General features: G+C 33.7%; 1 protein-coding gene across 2 annotated transcripts in view; it reads left to right on the forward strand.

Moving 5' to 3' along the window:
- Positions 1-18,025, forward strand: part of LOC149790418 (kalirin-like) — a 536,347-nt gene that overhangs the window by 437,165 nt on the left and 81,157 nt on the right. For both annotated transcript variants that reach the window (XM_089972467.1, XM_089972468.1), the window contains 6 exons: positions 7,228-7,337; positions 10,298-10,364; positions 14,039-14,142; positions 14,522-14,591; positions 15,412-15,501; positions 16,404-16,496. In XM_089972467.1, coding sequence (XP_089828593.1) covers positions 7,228-7,337; positions 10,298-10,364; positions 14,039-14,142; positions 14,522-14,591; positions 15,412-15,501; positions 16,404-16,496 — 534 coding nt within the window. The remainder of the gene's footprint in view (positions 1-7,227; positions 7,338-10,297; positions 10,365-14,038; positions 14,143-14,521; positions 14,592-15,411; positions 15,502-16,403; positions 16,497-18,025) is intronic.

The following is an 18,025-nucleotide window of genomic DNA, read 5'->3' on the forward strand; positions in this document are numbered from 1 at the left end:
TTTTTATTACTGAAAATATAAACATGGTTTCAGATAGTGGTGCTTAAAAGGAAGAAATTGTCTTACCTTGAATTCCTGGATGTTTTCAGCTGATAGAAGATCAATCCCATTTAAGTACTCTTTGTTGCTAAATTGTGCCTACAAGTTTTTTGTCATGAAAGTTTTTAAAATGTGCAAAAAATGGCAAAAGTGTTTGCTAAGTGATGTAATGCCATGAAAATTTTATGTATGATTATTATCTGGTTTTAGCTCAAAGACCAAAAGAGCTTATGGAGTGACCTGTTTATTATACAGCATCTAGTACCAGACTACCTTGGCACAAGTTAGTAATCACTGCTTCTCCTGAACTTCTGGGAGGATTGCAAGAAAACTGTCAAAACACATTCATCCCAAGGTCTAGTTGATACTACTAATGCACCTAATATGGCCACCACAGCAGCCATCTTTAAATTCTTATCATTGCTCATTTCGAATGAACAGTCTTATCAGCATGGGGTTTCATCAAAAGATGTATTATGATGTTTAGTTGGTTGTAAATGAAAATGGTGCCCATCTGACATCCAGTATGGCCACCACAGCAGCCATCATTTAAATCTTGTCATTACTACTTCTCCTGAATATACAGTCATATCAGCATGGGGTTTTCGCTAGAAGACTACTTGTGGTGTCTAGTTGGTTTTGAATAAAAACTGTGCCAAGCTTATATCCAATTTGGCCGCCAGAATGGTAACCCTGAAAATCATGTTGCTACCCCCTCCAAACTGAAACTGGTATCAGCAAGAGGTTTTTACCAGAAGACTTATTGTGGACTCTACTTGCCTTTAAATGAAAAAAAGGCTGATCTGACATTCAATGTGGTCACCATAGCAACTGTTCTGAAAATATTGTTATTGCTACTCTTGATTAAAAAGTCATATCAATGTGGATTTTTTGGCAGAATACTAATTACCATGTCCACTTGATACTGAATGAAAATGGTGTCAAGCTGGCCTCAAATATGACTGCCACAATGAACATATTGAAGACTTTGTCGTTAATTCTCCTGAATGGATGGCCACATCACTAAAAGTCTCCTGATCGTGTCCACTGTGTCCTAAATGAAATGAAAATGGTGCAGATCTTGGATCCAAAATGGCTGTCTTGGTGGCTAATTTTAAAATCTTCTGTTGCCCAAGAATATCAGATTTCAATGCTTGACAGTTAAAAAGAAGAAATGGTCTTAATATGAATTCCTGGACATCTTTTGGGGCAGTCAGGCATCAGTCCCGTCAAGAGACTTCTTTCTATTTTAACAGTTTAGATAATAATTGTTGAGACATATTTGTAACCGTGCATGTTTGTTCCTGATTTTGCATGGTTTCATTTCTGTTTTATATATACTAAAGGCGAATTAAAGGTATTTCAATATAACTAAATTTTCACTGTTATTGTTTGGTAAAATGATGCATGCCTCTGTTAAATTTTGTAATTCATGCGAGTACATATGACATCTATTACCATAATCAAATAATGATTCATGTTTCCCGCTTGCCGCAAGTTCAGATGATCTTGTGGTCTCTGCTAAACTGTCATTCATCCGTTACCAATCTGAAGGCCATAATTTAAATCTGATTTTGATCAAACTTTGAGTGTAGGTTTGCATTGTCATTATCATAGTTTCAAATATGGGTGAAATCTATGCATATTAACAAGGCAATCTTGAACTAATTGACACTTTGTTACTACACTGGAAGCCTTATTTTTGTCTGATCAGATTTTAATCAAACTTGTAATATATGCTTACGGCAACAAGATTTTTGGACAAGTTTTATAATGAACAAGCTCCATGCATAGTAATAACGTGAACTTGTATCTAATTGTTTCAGCTTTTTTGCCATTCTAGAAGTCATATGGTGTCATATCAGCATGCTGTTAGATGAATTCAGAAATGAGTGAGATTGGTGTATACTATAGAGATTGTAGTTGTAGGATTAAAGGCCGTTTTTCAGAACAAGAGGGGGCCCCAAGTGGTCTAAAGCGCTCTCCATTACAGATCACTGGCATCTCACCTCTGTCTGCGTGGGTTCGAGTCTCAGATTTGGCCAATGTGGGTATGTGAGAATTCTTATCAGCAGCTTCTCGTGGGTCGGTGGTTCTTTCCGGGGTTTTCCTGGGTTCTTCCTCCACCATTAATACTAGCTGCCATGTATAGCCGTGTGCTGAAAAATGGCATTAAACCCTACAACAACAATCAGCACAAGAGAGGCTATACATGGTCAGTATAAATGGTGGAGGAAGAACCCAGGAAAACCCCAGAAAGAACCACCGACCCACGAGAAGCTACTGGCAAGCTTTTTCACATAACCACATTAGCCAAATCCGAGAATCAAACCCATGCAGACAAAGGTATCTCAGCAGTGATCCATAACGGTGAGTGCTTTTGACCACTTGGCCACTTGGGGCCCCATTACCATAGAGGTAATCTTGCACCTGATTAGCTGAGCTTGTTACCACTCTGACGGCCATATTGCAGACTGGATTTTGATCAGACTTGGAATATAGGCTTCAGGCTTGATCAGACTTGGAATATAGGCTTCAGGCTTGATCAGACATGGAATATAGGCTTCAGGCTTGATCAGACTTGGAATATAGGCTTTAGACTTGATCAGACTTGGAATAGGGGCTTTAGACTTGATCAGACTTGGAATATAGGCTTCAGGCTTGATCAGACATGGAATATAGGCTTCAGGCTTGATCAGACTTGGAATATAGGCTTCAGGCTTGATCAGACTTGGAATATAGGCTTCAGGCTTGATAAGACTTGGAATATAGGCTTCAGGCTTGATCAGACTTGGAATATAGGCTTCAGGCTTAATCAGACTTGGAATAGGGGCTTAAGACTTGATCAGACATGGAATATAGGCTTAAGACTTGATCAGACTTGGAATATAGGCTTCAGGCTTGATCAGACTTGGAATTCAGACTTGGAATAGGGGCTTAAGACTTGATCAGACATGGAATATAGGCTTCAGGCTTGATCAGACTTGGAATATAGGCTTCAGGCTTGATCAGACTTGGAATATAGGCTTCAGGCTTGATCAGACTTGGAATATAGGCTTCAGGCTTGATAAGACTTGGAATATAGGCTTCAGGCTTGATAAGACTTGGAATATAGGCTTCAGGCTTGATCAGACTTGGAATATAGGCTTCAGGCTTAATCAGACTTGGAATAGGGGCTTAAGACTTGATCAGACATGGAATATAGGCTTCAGGCTTGATCAGACTTGGAATATAGGCTTCAGGCTTGATCAGACTTGGAATAGGGGTTTTAGACTTGATCAGACATGGAATATAGGCTTCAGGCTTGATCAGACTTGGAATATAGGCTTCAGGCTTGATCAGACTTGGAATATAGGCTTCAGGCTTGATCAGACATGGAATCAAAATTTTCAAGAGTTTGATAAGCAGGATCAACATATTGTAATTTAATGATCTTGCATCCACTTGGCTGAATTTGTTACATTCTAAAGACTGCATTTTTCATAGTAAACTTGGTAAATAGTCTGAAATCACTGAGAGTAAGATCTACATATATTAAGGAAATTTGGTGCCATTAAAAATAGTTTTCAAATCATATGCAATGTACGTGTAGTCAGTTTTTATATAAAGTACTTATCTTCTCTCTTTAAAGAAAATTAATGGAGGTAATCCATTGTATTAACAGTTAAAGATAACAGGTTTGGGTTGCACAGAGTTCTTTCCCTTACAAAAGTATGCACACAAAACTTGATTTGTAAATATTTAGAATACATGTGTAAATTTCAGTAGAACAAATTTATTAAATTGAAAGCATGTGTAAACTCTGTTATAGAAAATCTGGTTTAAATGACATTGTTGGGGGTCTCCTGTAAATTTTTTAAGAATTCAAACAAAAAGACTATAGGTGTTTTTCTGCTTGGTTATCTTCAAACTCAATACAAACGTAAATTTTTCTTTTGTACCGAAGCTGGATTGTAAAGACTAAACTCAATTACTTGTTCAGTGAATGCTGGGTCCATCTCTAATATTTCTTTGGAAAGTTACTTGTTTACAATAAAAATTGCATGTTGTATTTGATATGATCCCTATTCTGATCTATGTTGTCTTTGATATGACCCATATTCTGTATCATGTTGTATTTGATATGATCCCTATTCTGATCTATGTTGTCTTTGATATGACCCATATTCTGTACCATGTTGTATTTGATATGATCCCTATTCTGATCTATGTTGTCTTTGATATGACCCATATTCTGTACCATGTTGTCTTTGACATGACCCCTATTCTGTACCATGTTGTCTTTGACATGACCCCTATTCTGTACCATGTTGTCTTTGATATGACACCTATTTTACACCATGTTTTTGGTATGATCCCTATTCTATATGATATTTTGATATGACCCCTTTTCAGTACCATGTTGTGTTTGATATGACCTGTATTCTGTGCCTTGTTGTCTTGGATATGACCCCTATTCTATACCATGTTGATATTTGCATTACCCCATCTTTGATATGACCTGTATTTCATTTTCTTCATCAACTTACCATATTACATTGTCTTTTCATGAGTATAATGAATAGAAATGACAATGTTGAAAACAGTGTGACTATTTGGAATAGAAATGGCAATGATGGAAGCAGTGTGACTATTCAAAATAGTAATGGCAGTAATGAAAGCAATATGACTTCAGAATAGAAATGACAATGATTGAAGCAATATGACTTCAGAATAGAAATGGCAATGACTGAAGCAATGTGACTATTCAGATTAAAAATGCCAATGATTGAAGCAATCTTACTATTCAGAATAGAAATGGCAGTGATGAAAGCAATCTGACTATTCAGAATTTGGCATGATGATTGCATTGTAGTTGTTGTTGTTGTTGTAGGGTTTAATGCCATTTTTCAGTACAAGATAGGCTATACATGTTGGCCGGTATAACTGGTGGAGGAAGAACCCTGTAAAACACCGGGAAGAACCACTGGCCCATGAGAAGCTACTGGCAGGCTTTCTCACATACCCACGTTAGGCGAGCCTGAGACTCAAACCCATGCAGACAGAGGTGAGATGGCAGTGATCCGGAATGATGAGCGTTTTAGACATCACGGCCCCGATTGCATTATAAATCAGAGTTTTGAATTTCAGGAGATTTAACAGGCTTGAAGTCACTCCTCATAAACTAATGAATTCAACATTGCATCATTTACAGTTTGCCTTCTATTAAAAAATGCTGCCCAACTTGCAGGGTAAACAATGAATATTCAAATACCTTTTTGAATATTTGCAGAAAAGTAATCTAATTTGAATGTTCAAATATTCGTTTCAGCTCTAGTCCATACTTTATTGTTTTGTGTTCCTCTTTTTCTTTAGGCAATCACATTTTCTTTAAGCTATCACTTTCTCATTCAAAGAGTTTTATTTCATTATTTAATCCACTCTAGCTGGTGTTTATCTTATTAATTATTTCACCCTAGGTGATTTATATCTTATTATTTATTCCACACTAAGTGATTTATATCTTATTTATTCCACTCTATGTGTATATCTTATTATTTATTCCACACTAAGTGATGTATATCTTATTATAATTGCAATGGCAGTAGCTGGTACAGGAAAGTAACATTTCCATTGGTCAGAATGTTACCACGTGATTAAAATGAATCACATTTTATTTCTGTATGAACTGTAAGGAGAACTACTTTTCAACTTCTATAAATAGAGTCACGTGTACAGCATAAGATAAACACTGCCAGTGAAGGCAGACATGAAGTAAGCATTAGAGGAAAACAACATTCTTACATTTTTTCTATATAAAAATTTTGAATAAATTTGGCTTCCATTGGTTGAAGGACTGGTATTACGATGACCTTATTACGATCAAGCAGGACAATCCCATGTGCTATATATAGCTACATAACAGAAAAACCCCAAACATGTATTACTACGCTCAATTAAGATTTCTATTTTTTAATGATGCAAACAAAATAACATAATGAATAATTGAAATTTCAGTTATAAGAGTTTAACGTTTTTTCTGAGTTTATCGTGGTATAAACTGTCAGTTGCCAACTCACACAGCTTACATAACGCCCTTCGGGCGTTATTTGCTGTGTGAATCAGCAACTGACATTTTATACCACGATAAACTCAGAAAAAACAACGTTAAACTCTTACATGTATTCCACACTAGGTGTTGTGTATCTTGTTATTTATTCCACACTAGTTGATGTATATCTTGAAGTGTTGTTTAAATACTAATTTTTAGGACATTGCCCAGATTTCCTGATCTTATAATGTTGGCTTTATGGCTAAAAAGCACAAGATATCATTAAAATGTAAACATGATTCAGAAATAGAATTTAAATGAAACAAATTTTGAATGAAATAGAATTTAAATACCTCGTAAATTAAGAACAGCAATAAAAGGTGTCTAAGCCTATACATAATTGAAACAGATGCAGTTAACTAAGAAAGGTAGTTCTAAAACAATTTATAGAACAGCTGAGTTTTTAAAAAATTTATTATTATATACCACTTGGTTGTATGCCTGAGGTAATTGCTTACAAGTTTAATGTCTGTTTTCCAACTTGAAGATGGGTTTCAGAACAAAACTGCCACTGATAACCACAAGGTGATTTTATTGTATAGCAGCTACCTATCTATTTTTTACTCTTAATCAGAATGTTTTTAGTTGGATTTCTTCAGTAATATCAACATCAACATATATTTATCAATGCATTTTTTAAGCACAGAAAATGTTTAACTGCCTTAAATTGTTGAAGAGGAAAATTGATAGTCATTCCATGATTTTTAAGAATTTTTATTTTATTGTGCTAATAATGATAATGATGTACTAAGAACTGATATCCTGATAGTGTAGACATTAATAATGATTGTTAGCTATTATATGTAGGATTGTATTATTTGATATGGATACAAAGTGAAGATGAAGAGATTTTGAAAATAGTACTCAGCTTATTCCTTGACTTGGATTGTCTGTCTTTGTCATATTGCATAACATTATGCATTTCAGCATTTTGTTGTGGTTGACTGTGCTGCATTATCGCTAATAAAGTTAACAGTCAAACATAAATTACTATATAACCAATCAATCAAACAATCAGTAAATTCTTTGTAAAGGAGTAGATTTTGAAGATAATTTCTTCCTCTAATATGTTCACAATCAGTTATCTCCCTTCTCAGGATCCCCAGTCAGACCAAACTGGGTCAGACTCAGGTGGAGAGACAGGTGGGGAAGAATCTACTCAGGACAAGAAGGAAGCAGAGAGACTAAAATACCTCACAAAAAGAAGGTAGGTCACTGCCACCTATTTTAGTGACTATGAAGTTTGATGTTTTGATTTAAGCAGCCACCAACAAATTCAGAAGAGCAAATTTCATCTACTTTATTAATCCAAATATCAAGACCCTTCAATTATCCAGACACCATAATTTTCCAAGTACATACAGTTTCCAGATACCAAGTGCATTGGTAAAAGAAATTTCAGTTTGAATCTAATGAATGTATTGTTTACTCGTACTCAGTAACATCTGATTAAATAGATATCAATCAGACCTTGAAACTGACGTGATTTCCCCAATGATACATTAAAAGATAATTCAAAGCTAGACTTTTGTGAACACTTATCTCCAATGGCAGCATAATGACAAAAAAAAAATAAAAAAATGCCATAACAGTATGGATACAATGCAGTCTAGTCTACAGAGCCCACTTCTGACTGACATCATACATAAATGAGGGAAATACTAACTTTTTGGAGATGTTCAGGGGGAAATGATTATTTTAATTTGCAAATAAAACCATTCAGAAAGAGATAAAAGTCATGACTTTCAAATTTCCGAAAAATGGGATGAATAATGATGGATTTAAATGCCAATCCTTAGCAAGCTTTGCATTTCCATGGTGACTCTTTTGTTGTGTGTGTGTGTGTGTGCATGTCAAGAGATGGTTGTAAAAAGCAGGTGGCTAGGAGGAGGATTACTCTGCTGCATAATTTTTATGAGCAATATTGCATATATATGCTTGTATATGTACTCGTATATACATGTACATGTACTCATATGTACCAGTATATGCACTGAAATGTAATAGTATATGTAATTGTACATGTATTAATATATGTACTCATATGCACTAGTATATGTACATGCATGTTATAGTATTTCTAGTAGTATGTTCTAATGTATGTACTCATATGTACTAGTATAAGTACTTGTGTGTACTAATCTATGTACTATTATGTACAATAGAACTTTCATTATCAGGACCAAGAGCATGACATATATGAGAATAGGTGGCTGATAGAATATGTACATTAAAAATGTTACACAATAGACTGGGGCATCAAAAAATCATAATGTGTACATGTACTTGTTTCTAATATCTTGAGTACAATGCCCTGATCATTAATAGCGTGAAGGATAATCCAAGTTCTACTGTACTAGTATATACACTCATATATGCTCATGTATCAGAGATCCTGAAATTCTAATGGTTCTTCCCAGACATCTGTTCTGCAAAAATGAACATTGCAACCATATTCAAAGGAGAAATCAGGCTGGGACAAAAGAAAATATTGATGTACTTAATTATTGTGTCATTTTTACTTGCAGATTTCCTGTTGCATTTAGCATTACTATCTGTTCTTTGATTATCTGGTTTCCTTTCGAACTAATTATTTATAAAACAATTTTACTTTCACAAAACTACACTGTAGAATTTCACCCAACTACAATATTTTATTTTACTCCACTGTTTTTAATAATTAATGAGCTGATCTACTTCTTTAAAACTACATAACACCTAATTAATTGGCATATCCAGTAAAGTTGGACGGTAAATGTTTTGTGGACCTTGTCCCCAAGTGAATCTTGGAGGAGGATAGTAAAAGTTTATTGTTGTAACTAGTATCTCTCGTTCTAAATTTGGGCCTTGGCTTCACATTTTTTATTCTATTCTAAATTTGGGCCTAGGCTTCACATTTTTTATTCTATTCTAAATTTGGGCCTAGGCTTCACATTTTTTATTCTAAAGTTCTCGTGTTGAAATAATATGACAGAAATGCATGTTGTGAGGGGCTGAGGTAAGATCTGTACAACAGACTTTTGGGCAATCATTCAATTCTAGGGCCTTGACAAGTCCCATAGATAACACACCTACCAGTATGTCATCTTGGGTTTTGAGGCTATCAAGTGTTTAAGCAACTGGAAAATCATAATGAGCTAATGCTTCTAGTTGGTGACATCTATTGATAGTTGGTGACATCTATTGATAGTTGGTGACATCTGTTGATAGTTGGTGACATCTATTGATAGTTGGTGACATCTGTTGATAGTTGGTGACATCTATTGATAGTTGGTGACATCTGTTGATAGTTGGTGACATCTGTTGATAGTTGGTGACATCTGTTGATAGTTGGTGACATCTATTGATAGTTGGTGACATCTGTTGGTAGTTAGTGACATCTATTGATTGTCCATCAACAACAAAAAACTTAGTCACCTTTGAATTAAGCTTACTGGGCAACATCTGTATTGCTGTTTTGACACAGAAATAGTCTCTAAACTTAACCTAGCAAACTTTGAATTTTTCTTTATCAGGTGTTGATTTGGCAGTATGATGGATATGCAGATTAGTTGATTTAATGATAAAATTGAGAATTTCTTTGTTGCTTACAGTATGTGATAGGCACAAAACTTTGACATACTGACATGTTTTAGAGAGGGGTATTTAGGGATATCTCATACGTATTTGTATATATACTTGTTTATACTTGTGTACTTGTGTTTTGATTCACAGATGTTCTCCAATACATGTGTTTATCAAATTGCATAAAAATCCCCATTTATGGCTGCATGTTATAAGCAATCATTAGCACACTGATATCATAGGTTGGTATACTACAGGATTCTCATGGGTAGTGTTATAATGAGGGAGTACTGCATCATGTTCTTCATTATAAAGAATTATACTCCATGACTCCCATGGACAGTGTAATAATGAGGGAGAACTTAAATTTAAAATTTGCTTCATACAAAGGCAGGATCACTATAAAGTATTAAATGCTGCAGCTGCCATAGGCAGCATTACAAGGGAGTGCTATATACATCCATTAAGATGGCCATGGATTTTATGATGTGATGCCATATTAATTCTGTGAGGCAATGTTGCATATGATTAATATTAAAAAATAAAACATTGGCTTTTATTAAATGTTATATGGTAAAAGTGTAATTCTTATGTGCTTTTCAGATATGTGATGCAAGAATTGATAGAGACAGAACGGGATTATGTGAAAGATTTAGGAACTGTTGTTGAGGTAAGTTTTGATGTTTGCCCAATTAACTGTCTTTCACCCTTGCTAAGCACAACCTTTTTTTTTACCCTTGACCAGTACAAGGACCACCGGCAAGTATAGAATTTAGCCAAGCACTCGTTGTGGCCAGAAGGACTGGTAGATTGAGAAATATACTGGTCCTAATGAATCTTCACTAGTCCTTCCCACAAAACCGTCTCAGGCAATTATCTAGATTTTCAAAAATGTTATTTCTTAAATATTTCAGAAGTACAAATCTAGCTTTAGAAAACCACCAAGGTTACTTGAAAATATTCACTACAAGTTCATAATAAAAACTGTATCTGATTCTCCAGAAATTGTCTGTAAAACATGAAGATTCATTAACATTTTCAAGAGCCTTGTCATCCAGGAAGAAAAGTTGCATAATAATTAAACTTGCAACACACAAAAGGGGCACAACTCTTAAAAGATTAATCAGAGCACAACAATGGAACCCTGCGTACATATTGGCATATGTATTATTTGTGTCTGCCAAGTTTCAGTGCAGTTCATCAAAAGATGTGGAACTCGCCGCACACAAAGAAATTATCATATAATGCGATGCATACCTTAAACATAGGGTTGGGAAAACTATGGCCCCCACCCAACCCCCGGGCTAGATCCTGCTGACAATATGGTTCTGCTTGCTTATTTACATTTTAGGGTGTGGCTTTAAAAAATCACTTTTCTAGCCCGTGTCCTGGAGGAAGTTGCCCAGATCTGCTTAAACACCAAATAAAGACATGACTCTACAAAATTAGAACAAGATAATGGAACAATATATACATTACATATAGACAGACAGAATAGTCTAAAGCTATATTCCCCTAAACTGTTCATGGTGGTAGTGTGTGTGTGTGTGTGTGTGTGTAAGATAAGAATTCTTTATTTCAGACTACAAAGTCCATACCTTTAAATTAAAATATAGATATAAAGTAAAAACATTGTAAACATAAAAGAACATATATATCCTACGTACAAAGTATACAGATACATCTACAACAATTAATTGTGCCATGCAATGTTAAGAAGGAAAACAGTACATTTAAATAGTAATTTGTTCTATCTACTAATGATGTGAGAATTTAAATGAATGTCAGTTCCAAAGAGATTTCAATATACAGTTCTTACTATTAGATATTCTTGTCATCATTGAGAAAACATACTTTCTCATTACTTCATCAAAACTGAATACATTATAATTTACAAACATATTGAGCACTGTTCCATCTAGGAAGACCTAATAGAAAACGAAGACTATTATTATAACCAATAACTAGTTTTCTTTTCATACATTCACTAAAGTTTGTCCACAGAGTGCAGCAATAAGATTTTGTACATGGTGCAGCAATAAGATTTGAATAATCTAATTTTGATATTCAATGAACAATTCTTAAATTTACTTAGAAGCATGTCTGTTCGAGTACACAAAGATCGGTAATGTCTCATCAGATCTTCATTATCCGACCGATTGGATTTCAAAATATGACCCAAATAGGTATAACTGTTGACGTACGTAAGAGCGTTGCTGTTAAGATGTACAGGGGGAGGAGATGGTAATTTGAAAGAAGCTGACTGAAAGACCATGCATACAGACCTTTTTTGTATTATAGATGATATCATTATCAAATGTGTATTGTTCACATATCTTTAATAATTTCCTTAAACCTGTGATAGAAGGACTTATCAATGACATATCATCAGCAAAGCTAAAATTCTTAAGAAACAATGCATTTGGTGGCAGACATAACCCCACGCAACACTGACCGAGCTTATGATTTAACTCGTATATATATATATATATATATATATATATGTATGTATGTATGTATGTATGTATGTATGTATGTATGTATGTATGTATATATATATATATATATATATATATATATATATATATATATATATATATATATATATATATATATATATTAAATAACAAAGGGGAAAGAATACCCCCTGCCTCACCCCATTGGTTACATGGAAAGCGCTGGATATTACACTTCCCCATCGTACACAATACAACTGTTTGCCATACCAGTTAACTAAAATATGAACTATGTAGACAGGTATTTTAATATCAATCAACTTTTTAAAGAGTGTCCAGTGATTGACCCTATCAAATGCCTTGCTAGCGTCTAAAAAGCATGCAAATACTGGGCTGCCATGATTCACATAATAGCTAACAGTTTCCTTAAAGGCATATATGCATAAATCTGTTGACTGCTGCTTTTTAAAACCAAACTGATTATCAGAGATTGTGACTTCACATCTTTGCAGTATGATGCATTCAAATATTTTTGAAATAATGGTCGTAAGAGCTATGGGTCTGTAGTTATTTTTGTCCACCAGGCTACCAATTTTGCTCTTTAGTAGCGGTATAATTGTAACTTTTGTGAAATCATCTGGTACAAAGTTATGCACAAACATACAATTAAATAAAATCATCAAAAACACATGAAGTCTAGTATCTGAAAATTTAAAATGTTCCACATATATATAAAAAATCTGATCCTGGACATTTACCGCCTTTTTGTCTTGTAATTGCACTTTGGATCTCAGATAATGTGATTTCCTCAGTAGGAGCAGAAGGGGTATTCAATGCTGAAAGCACATGCTTCTTATTCGATTCATTTTTAACACTATTAAGTAAGTCTTCAAAATGATTTTTCCACATGTTACATATATTATTCTGACCATGGTTTCCATCAATGCAAATTGGTAGTTTATTGGAAATTGTCGTAGTATTTTGTTTAACTTGCTTCCAGAATTCACGTTGGTCGACATTTTCAAATTTTTGTGCTAACGAGTCTGCTCGATGTTTTACTTCCTCCATCTTACATAATCTAAGAGCGTACTTAAATTGTGCTCTTGTTTGGCGCATTTGGTTACTGAGATGGCCATGACAAGGTTTACCGTTATCACGCCACATAAGGTAAGCATTTCGTGCAAATTCGTGTAGTTCTTTGACACAGTCATTCCAGTCTGGTATAACCCAGTGACCGCGTTTGGATTTACTAGTCAAGCTATTACCAGAGCTCAACAAAGCTTTTACTATATCAGTGTATAATCCATTTATCTGTTTCGTATGCACCTGGTTAGTGCAGCCATGGTCATTACAGATCGCAACACAATGTGGGATCTCAACCTTGCTTAATAAAAATGTAGATGTCTGAGTATAATTCAGTTTTTCATCAGAAGTAATTTCTGACCAGTTGATGTTGTATTTCAAGTTTAAGAGTTCACTGGGGCATGAATCAAATCTGGGAAGTAGATCAGTCTTAATAGTCATTAAAGTAGGACGATGGTCAGACCCTACTAGGGTGTGAAGTATTCTCATATCAGTTATAGCGGAATGAGCAGACTGTGTAGAGACACAATGATCCAACCAAGACACTGTATTGTGTGAATCACTGATGTAAGTAAAATTTGTTGTGTGGTCTACGATTAGTTTTAAGTTCAATATGATATAACCATATTCGTCACAATAAAATATGTCTTGAGAGACCAGTTTCTCCAGGTACAGATTACATGGTGTTATGAACAGTTACGAGAGACCATTATGTTTTTGTAGAAGGTGTGTGGTCTTTCAAGACCAGTTCTACTCTGTGTATGTGTGTGTATATCAAGAAGTTCATGTATTTCTCTCTTTTCAGGGTTACATGAAGTATATGAGTGAAAATCCAATGCCAGATGATATGAATGGGAAAGACAAAATTGTGTTTGGAAATATACACCAAATATATGATTGGCATAAAGAGTAAGTTGATATTTAAGTTCTTGATAAATACCAATTATGCATTGCTATGCTTGTTAGTATTACATTTAGGACTCAAAATACACAGTAGTAAGCTGTAGATTGCTATGCATTGTATGACTTTGCTACTGAGTGGATAATCTAGCAGTAAAGTTTTGCTGCATTGAATTTTGAAAACAAGGAACTCTGGAGTTTTTAATTTTACTGACTCTATGATCTTTTCCATCACCTTTCTCCTGATTACGATAAACTTAAGATAAAAAAAAGCATATTTTTAAATTGAAATTGGATATACCTTTCAACAGTTCCTGGAATTTTGTGGCAACTATTTTGAAATCGATATTATTATTATTATTATTATTATTATTATTATATATTTCAGAACATTTCAATCAGAGTTAGAAAAGTGTGAAGAAGATGCGGAGAGGCTGGGTCTCACATTTACTAGATATGTATGTATCATAATGTTTTCTCCAATGTGCTCACAAGTCAGTGCAAGATTTTGATCTGCATTTCCTAAAAGATTTTTTTATAGAAAAAGCATACATGTGCTTATCTTGTGAAATAATGTTAAAAATATAAAACATTGCAAAATGCCTTATACAATTGGTAAAAAAAATTTAATAAATTTTTTATGGCTTTGCATGAAATTTTTACAGTGATTTTAAGACGATGACATACATAAAAAATCTGCCATAAATTATTTTTAAAACAAGACGATATAATCTTGTGAAGCTTTATTTTTCTGTTCATATTACAGAGCCATGAGAATTGGATTGCTCATACTGTATATACTTTGACATCAGGTCCAACTGCAGACAAAAAGACCCTTATCTGTCATAACATAATGCACTGGCAGATCATGGTCCGAGTTGTTTGTTCTACTGATAACTCCTTACAGGATCTAGATCTGCCAGCACATTGTTTGACAACAGATCTGGATCTGTGTAGTTGGATCTGATGTATAAGTGACAGAATACATTACTTTTTCATTTCCATTGCATACTGAGCATTAAATAGCTGATGCAAGTAATTTTATCAAGTAATTATAAAAAATAATTACAAGTAATTAAGCAACTGTGTCAAGTAATTATTAAGTCATCAAGTAATTAACAAAAATAATTACAAAGTAATTAAGCAAGTGTCAAGTAATTAAGTAATTATCAGGCTATTAATTCTTAAGTAATGAAGTATTTATCAAATGATTAATTATTAAGTAATTTTATCACCTTATTTCTGGCATTTAAATGGAACATCTAAAATTTGTTTCAGGAAAGACGGCTGTATATGTATGTAAAATATTGTGAGAACAAACCAAAGTCAGAATTCGTGGTAGCCGAATATGTAGATACATATTTTGAGGTGAGTGTAAATGCAAAATAATGTTTATAACCTTTTTTCATTTCAAACATGAAGTGTGTGCCTGTTGCGTGATGTTGAATTGGACTTTGAGTGAAAATTGTTAAAATGTATTTTTGTAACCACATTGCTGCACAGAATAGTTGAATAGCATCAGTTGTTGATAAAGTACATTATATTTAATTCCATATTTTGAAAGTCAAAAAGAATTTTCTTTCTCAATATTCTGCACTAACGGTATTCGGTACAATTTAAACCAATCAAATTTATTTTGAAAGTCAGTAAGAATCTTCTTTCTCAATATTCTGCACTACCTGTATTCAGAGTTATTTGGGACAGTTTAAAGGAATCTTTTCCAGTTTAAAGGAGGTTTAGGTTTACTAAGGTTTCTCACTTGTGAGGTTTCAGTTAATGCATGTTAATGACTAACTTCAGTTGACTGCCTGTTAATGTTTGAAAAATCGGTAAATGTGTAAAATAAAAGATTCATGTGGATGTCAGTGATGCAGGAATTTTTTGTTCCAATTAAACTATAAATTTCCATATCTCTTCTCAAGGGGACAGTTTAATGGGATTTTACTGTTGTATCATGATTTTCAAATCGTATGGCATCGGTAGGAAAAAGCAGAGGCTGACCCATTGTGCTGCACGTTAAATAATATTACACATCGGGTTGATTTACCGATAATGCTGATTTCATTAAGCTACAGTATTTATCATCTAAATGTGTTGGTTAACAGAACCTTTGAAAAGTAACATTTTAAAAGTTTGTCAGCCACTGTAAATCCTATGAAAGCATCCTAAGTGCATATCTTGCTGTGTTAGTGGTAGTCAAATTAATGAAGCTAGACTATTTATTTCAATATTCTTGTTATTTCTGATGTATTTTCTTCTTTCTTCACCAGGAAATCCGACAAAAGCTGGGTCACAAGCTTCACTTGGCAGACCTGCTTATTAAACCTGTACAGAGAATTATGAAATATCAGTTACTTCTGAAGGTTTGAAACTTTAAGCACTTTGTACTTTAGCTAAGTAATTATCTATTCATTTTCCAGATTTGATACATGTTGATGTTTTGCTTTATTTTATGTATAATTATTTTGACAGAGTGGGATATTGAAGACAGATTGTAAAAAAGAAAATTCATTGTTTGTTCTCTTTTATTTTGTACAAAACCATTCTTTTAGAAATAGAAGCAGAGGAATTCATTAGTCATGTTGAAATCCATTGATTTTTCTTGCAGGAAAAGCCCTCACTTTTTAAAAAAAAGAATTGGGGTTGAAAAGATTTCATTTTATATTGGCATATCTCGGGCCCTTTGTGTTCCTTAATTGCTTGTAACTTGAAATAATTGCAATTAATATGAACGTTACTTTTGAAAATTGTGATTACAATTGCTATTGAAAATTATAATTACTAGTGACAATTCTGATTACTATTAAAAATCATGATTACAATTGCTATAAAAAATTATGATTACAATTGCTATTAAAAATCATGATTACAATTGCTATTAAAAATTATGATTACAATTAAAAAAATGATTGCAGCTGCTATAAAAAATTATGATTAGAATCACTATTGAAAATTATGATTTACAATTACTATTAAAAACTTTGCAGTTACTATTAAAAATTGTGATTACAGTTACTAGTGACATAATGATTACAATCAATATTGAAAATTATGATTATGATGGCTCTTATAAATTATTACAATTAATATTCAAAATTATGATTAAAATTACAATTCCTGTTTATGATGCTACATGTCTGTGGCATGATGCCCCAGTGCTAGACATCACTATAAACTGCCACACTGCAGACATCGTAGCGATATGACTGAAAAATTGTTAAAGCTATGTTAAAAATTACGATTACAATTACAATCCCTGTTCATTATTCTGATTAACAGTTCAGATTTCTGATTCCAATTATTGTTGAAAATCCTGACAACAATCACTGTTGAAATTTATGATTAGTTACAATTGCAGGAACGGTCTAGTGGCCTAGTGATTAGAGCATCCACCTCGGATGCAGGAGGTTGCAGGTTCAAACCCCAGCCAAGTTATACCAAAGACTTATTTAAAAAAACGGTACTGACAGCTGCCTCACTAGGCGCTCAGCATTAAAAGCTTAGTGTTAGGACTGGTCGGCCTGGTTTCAGGATAATGTGACTGGGTGGGACATCATGCTACATGTCTGCAGCATGATGCCCCATTGCTAGACATCACTATTAACTGCCAAACTGCAAATATCATAGCAATATGACTGAAAAATTATTAAAGCTACGTTAAAAATCCGTATCACACACACACAGTTACAATATTGAAAAATCTGATTACATTATTATTATTATTATTATTAAAAATTCTGATTACAGTTACAATTACAATTATAATTTCTTATTACAATTTATAAATTCTGTTGAAAATTCTACAACAGTGACAGTAACTATTGAAAATTCTGATTACAATTTCAGTTACTATTCAAAATTATGATTACAATGACAATACCTATTGGAAATT

The sequence above is a fragment of the Sinohyriopsis cumingii genome, chromosome 10 (genome assembly GCF_028554795.1).
Source record: "Sinohyriopsis cumingii isolate HCF-2022 chromosome 10, ASM2855479v2, whole genome shotgun sequence".
Lineage (NCBI taxonomy): Eukaryota > Metazoa > Mollusca > Bivalvia > Unionida > Unionidae > Sinohyriopsis > Sinohyriopsis cumingii.